The sequence below is a fragment of the Brassica oleracea genome, chromosome C7, assembly GCF_000695525.1.
Source record: "Brassica oleracea var. oleracea cultivar TO1000 chromosome C7, BOL, whole genome shotgun sequence".
NCBI classification, from domain to species: domain Eukaryota; kingdom Viridiplantae; phylum Streptophyta; class Magnoliopsida; order Brassicales; family Brassicaceae; genus Brassica; species Brassica oleracea.
In genome coordinates this window covers 6720139-6724598 of record NC_027754.1, presented here as the reverse complement: position 1 = coordinate 6724598, position 4460 = coordinate 6720139, and the positions used below count along the sequence as shown (strand labels likewise).

General features: G+C 37.0%; 1 protein-coding gene across 1 annotated transcript; it reads right to left on the bottom strand.

Annotated features, from left to right (window-relative positions):
* Positions 1 to 876: 876 nt before the first annotated feature.
* On the bottom strand, positions 877 to 4026 carry LOC106306746 (WD repeat-containing protein 13). Its single transcript, XM_013743478.1, has 12 exons — positions 3692 to 4026; positions 3516 to 3625; positions 3348 to 3417; positions 3119 to 3272; positions 2902 to 3039; positions 2472 to 2611; positions 2294 to 2341; positions 2079 to 2189; positions 1667 to 1842; positions 1442 to 1563; positions 1260 to 1336; positions 877 to 1163 (listed from the first exon to the last, which is right to left on the bottom strand). The coding sequence occupies exons 1-12, from the start codon at positions 3953 to 3955 to the stop codon at positions 1050 to 1052; spliced, it is 1524 nt and encodes a 507-aa protein (XP_013598932.1). The 5' UTR covers positions 3956 to 4026; the 3' UTR covers positions 877 to 1049.
* Between the last annotated feature and the right edge of the window lie 434 nt (positions 4027 to 4460).

Genomic DNA, 4460 nt, shown 5'->3' with positions numbered 1-4460 from the left:
AAAAAATTATAAACAAAACTAAATGAATCATATATAATTTTTAACTATTTTCCACGTGTTGGTATTTATTTCTTATTTTTCTATAAATATTGCTTCCAAACATGTATCTCTAAAAAATCATAATAATCTAATTAATGTTCTGACCTGTTTTGTTTCAATGCGACACCTTTAATTTTAGCTTTTAGTTTATCCAACTCCCTAGAAATGTAACAAATAAATATTTAGTTTTGATAGAAAATTTTAAAAAATTAATATTTACCAAAAAAACTATTTTAATGCAAGCAAAATTAGCCCGTGCAAATGCACAGGATGATAATACTAGTTATATATATGAATGAAAACGGGTTGACACGGAAAATGGACAGATATAATTTTGTTCGTCAATCTTAGGTGGCGCAGTTGCGAATATTGGCCAACATAAAAAAGTAAAGAACCTTAGAATGAAAATAGTTATGGAAAAAAAAAAAGATTTATATGCAAAGTGACAAAGTATTAGGGACCGAGTAAAGGCCTTTGGATCCTCAACTAGATATTCTTATGATTTTAAACGGCCGTGGTTTTTGAAACAAACGAAACAGGGACGACTTTGGACTATATTAGGCAAAAAGAACTCTCCGTTGCTGGTAATCGAACCCAGGTCTCTCGGGTGGGCCGAGTATCTCACCAGCTAGACTACAATCAGATTTATGTAAATATAAAAAACTGCATTATAAAATATTTCTCAACTAAATCTCCTTAGGCTCATGCTGTAAACTACGAACTGATTGTATGAGAAGTGTAATCTTTTATTGACTGGGTTATCTTGATTTGCCATTTCTCTACCAGCGGAAGAGACTCCATGCTTAGCTATGGACAGTCTCATCGTAAACGTGTCTATAGATGATCCAATCGATCAATCAAGAATCATCTTCGAGGTTTTCACAATTAGAACTTATAAACCAAAATTCACACGGTTAAGATTAATGATACAAAGGTGAAGCAAGAAACCAAAATCCTTTCCTGGCAAAACTGGCGGATTTGGATTCGTTTATAATGATTATAGACAAACCTCATGAGCTTGTCTTTGCTCTTTTCCATACAATAACAACACCGTAGAAATCAGACGAGGCCAACAAGTTCTCTCCATGGTTCCACGCGACGCACATTACTGGAAACCTGTGACCCTGTAGCATCCCCAATTCTCACAAGTCGTGACTCCAGTTCCAAACTTCCAATCCATACACAAAAAGTTTCAGATGTTAACAAAAGAATTGTCTCACCTGTAGCTTGTTTACACATGTGTGTTTCGGTTTGGTTAGATCGTAGAAGTAGACATTCGAGTCTTCGCTCCCGGCAACTATAGTTTCAAACAACAGGAAACACAGATGAATTGCAGTTTTCAGGAGACCCATGCATCCTCCATATGTTAAACTATATGTTAGTAAAAGTTTGGAACACAGACCTATGTACTCTCCTTTTTCTAGGGATAAAAGCGGGCAAAACGATGCTTGGATTCTGTGTATTCTCGGGGCCAATTTGAGGGAGCAGCGCAATGTCAGGTAGCCTTTTATCTGAAGCGCAACACTGAAACACCAACGTACAGCCGAACAATCAAATTATTACAAGGGTCTATAAGGAAAAAAGTGAGCAAATCAGGAAAGAAAGAAAAAAAGTTGTGTTGCCTAACCTGAAGAAACATAAGTTTCCATCCTGAGTGCATGTGAGAAGTACAGGACCTGACGCCAGGAGGGAGAAGCTTCGATACTTCACAGTTGTGACCGGGGATTTGTGATTAGTACGATGGCGATGAGACCGGGATAATGAACCTGTATGAGAGTCCATGCTCACTGAATATACAGTTCCCTGCAATTTGTATTCAATCCCTTGTGAAAAAGGACACTCAAATGATAAATATAATTTTATACATGTAGTGGCCAAAGTCATCATGTCAACCACCCCCCCTATAGCAAACTCAACAATGCACAAGTTGATTTCAGATTTGACCCAACATAGGTAATGGGCATAAAACATTGGCATATCTACCATAACAGACCATCTACCTAGTTTATACATTGTTGGTCAATATAGAGAAAAGTTACCTGTCCATCACCACAGAAAATGATTTGACCAGTGTGGTCATGGTCCATAGCTGTCACCTCACCATCGAACGACAGTGTTTTAATAGTTCTCCCAGTGCTGAAATTGAACACCTAGTTTGTCAAGCAGAGAAGTGTTAGTTCCCAAACAAGTCAGCAACTGGAGAACACAAAAGCAATACACTAATATACTTGACTACAAAGTAGGGCGGAGTTACCGAGACTTCCTTGTTTGCATTTCCAGCAGAGAGGAAATTGTTATTAACCTGTTAAAAATCATTAAAAAAAAGTGGAATATCTTCAATAGAGAAGCAAGAGAAACCATAAAGTTCCTAACTCAATATCTTATAAATGAGAAGATCTTCACTAAGAGATGAGGAAGTAGGGCAAACTTACAGGGTGAAAACGTATACAAAACTGTGCAGAGACTCCATATATAACTCTAATACAAACACCTCTTGACAACTCCCATACTCGTATTGTCTTATCAAGTGATGAAGACGCAATGTACTGATTGTTTGACGAGAAGTCAAAATCTGAAAGTATTTTAGAGAAACAATTAAGTTTAAGATTGTCGAATTATAATTTGACATAGGATCCAATAAAATTAATGTCATAGTAGCAGGCAGGTTTACAGATAATTTCTGATATAGGATCCAATAAAATTATGGTCCATAGCTGATCTATCTATTACAGATAATTTCTTTACAATTTCCAACTCAAATCTTCTTACCACAAAACAAGCCATGAATTCAAAGAAGCAGGCAGGTTTACCCAAGATACAGGAAAAGAAAAGACAAAAGGAAACAATACGAGTGAATCGAACCTGTGACATCTTTTGAGTGGCCTGTCAACTGCTTGAGGACAGAAGGCTCTTCCGAGAGACTACAAACAGTTAAGGTCCCATCTGATGCTCCATATGCAAGTAGGTCAGAACTCATATGGCCAAACTTCAGAACAGTAACTACATAAGAGACACACAAGAGTGAAGGAAAAATCACAAACTAAGTCGATTAAATCCAAAACAAGATGTAAGAAAATACCAGAAGATTTGCATTGGTCGAAGATGCAATGCATTCCCACGAAAGAATAAGCATGTTCAAAACCACCACCACGGCGAAAGGAATGATCACCATCACTGAAACTCGAGCTAAAACTCAATCTCCGGCTCGAAACCTGATTAGCACTCCGTAAATCCTATGAATAAAAAGCATAAGTTAAATGAACTTTCTTCTTTAGTTCCAAGAAACTGAATATTGCAAGTCTACTTACTCTACTAGAACTGAAGCTCTCTGCTTCAAATTGATGGGAGAGTGGACCTGGTGAACGTAACCATCGACCACTGATGCATTGACCAGTAAAAATTCACCAATTTTACAGTGTGAAAACAACCAAAACAAAAAAAAAAAAACAACTTGTTGTCAAGTAGTAGAATCGAACCTGTTCCCTGGACTACTTAAGAGGCTTGGCGTTCTCAGATTCTCCCATTTTCTAGGTCTGCTTATGAAATTACGATACGCAACATATCCTTTACCATTGCATCTCCAATCCTTCAACGAAACAACAATCAGATAGCAAGCTCAACGGTTTGAAGTGAGAGATTAAAGAGAGCTCACATAACGACGAGAGATGGCGCCGGATTCGGACTTCCGGTGGAGAAGAATTCGGCGGATTCCGATGTACTGTGGATCTGATTCGGCTGTTGCCGGCTGCATCATACAGCTCAGAAACTCGAGATCCTTTGATCGCTTCGGCTTCTCTTCATCTTTGTCGTTGATGGTAGCACCGATCTCTACAAGGATCGTCTCCTTCTCCATTCGGAAAATAGATGAAGATTTACCATCAGAAACAAAACCAACTGATTGATAGCTTCGTATCATTAATTAATTGTTATTTACATATACAACCCTATACTTTCTTGTAGCTCGTTCGTTTTAATCTCTCATGGCTTTATCTGATTTAATCTGTTTTTTTTTTGCCAAATTTTCTTAAAAGTCGATTATCTTTGTTCTTGTACAGTTGACCTTGACCCCCATTTTGTTTCAACTACAGCATTATTACAAAATACAAAGCCCATCAATTTACACTTGGCTCACTCAAAATAAGATCAGACTTTGGTACAAACTAAACATAACTTGGAGTTTCTTTTTGGATACAAATCTCATACATTGCATGAATAGGTTTCACATACGCAGATAAGATTTGACTTGTTTGCGGTTAAGACACAACATGCTAACATTCATTAACTATTATGTGTTATATTAACAGCATCAATATCCTTATGATAACTGAAAAATGTGTCTAATTTAAAATCCAACAAAATTCAATGAGAAGTCATTCAACCAAACTTTGAAATATGGACTTAGTACACATGCAAAAGATTAA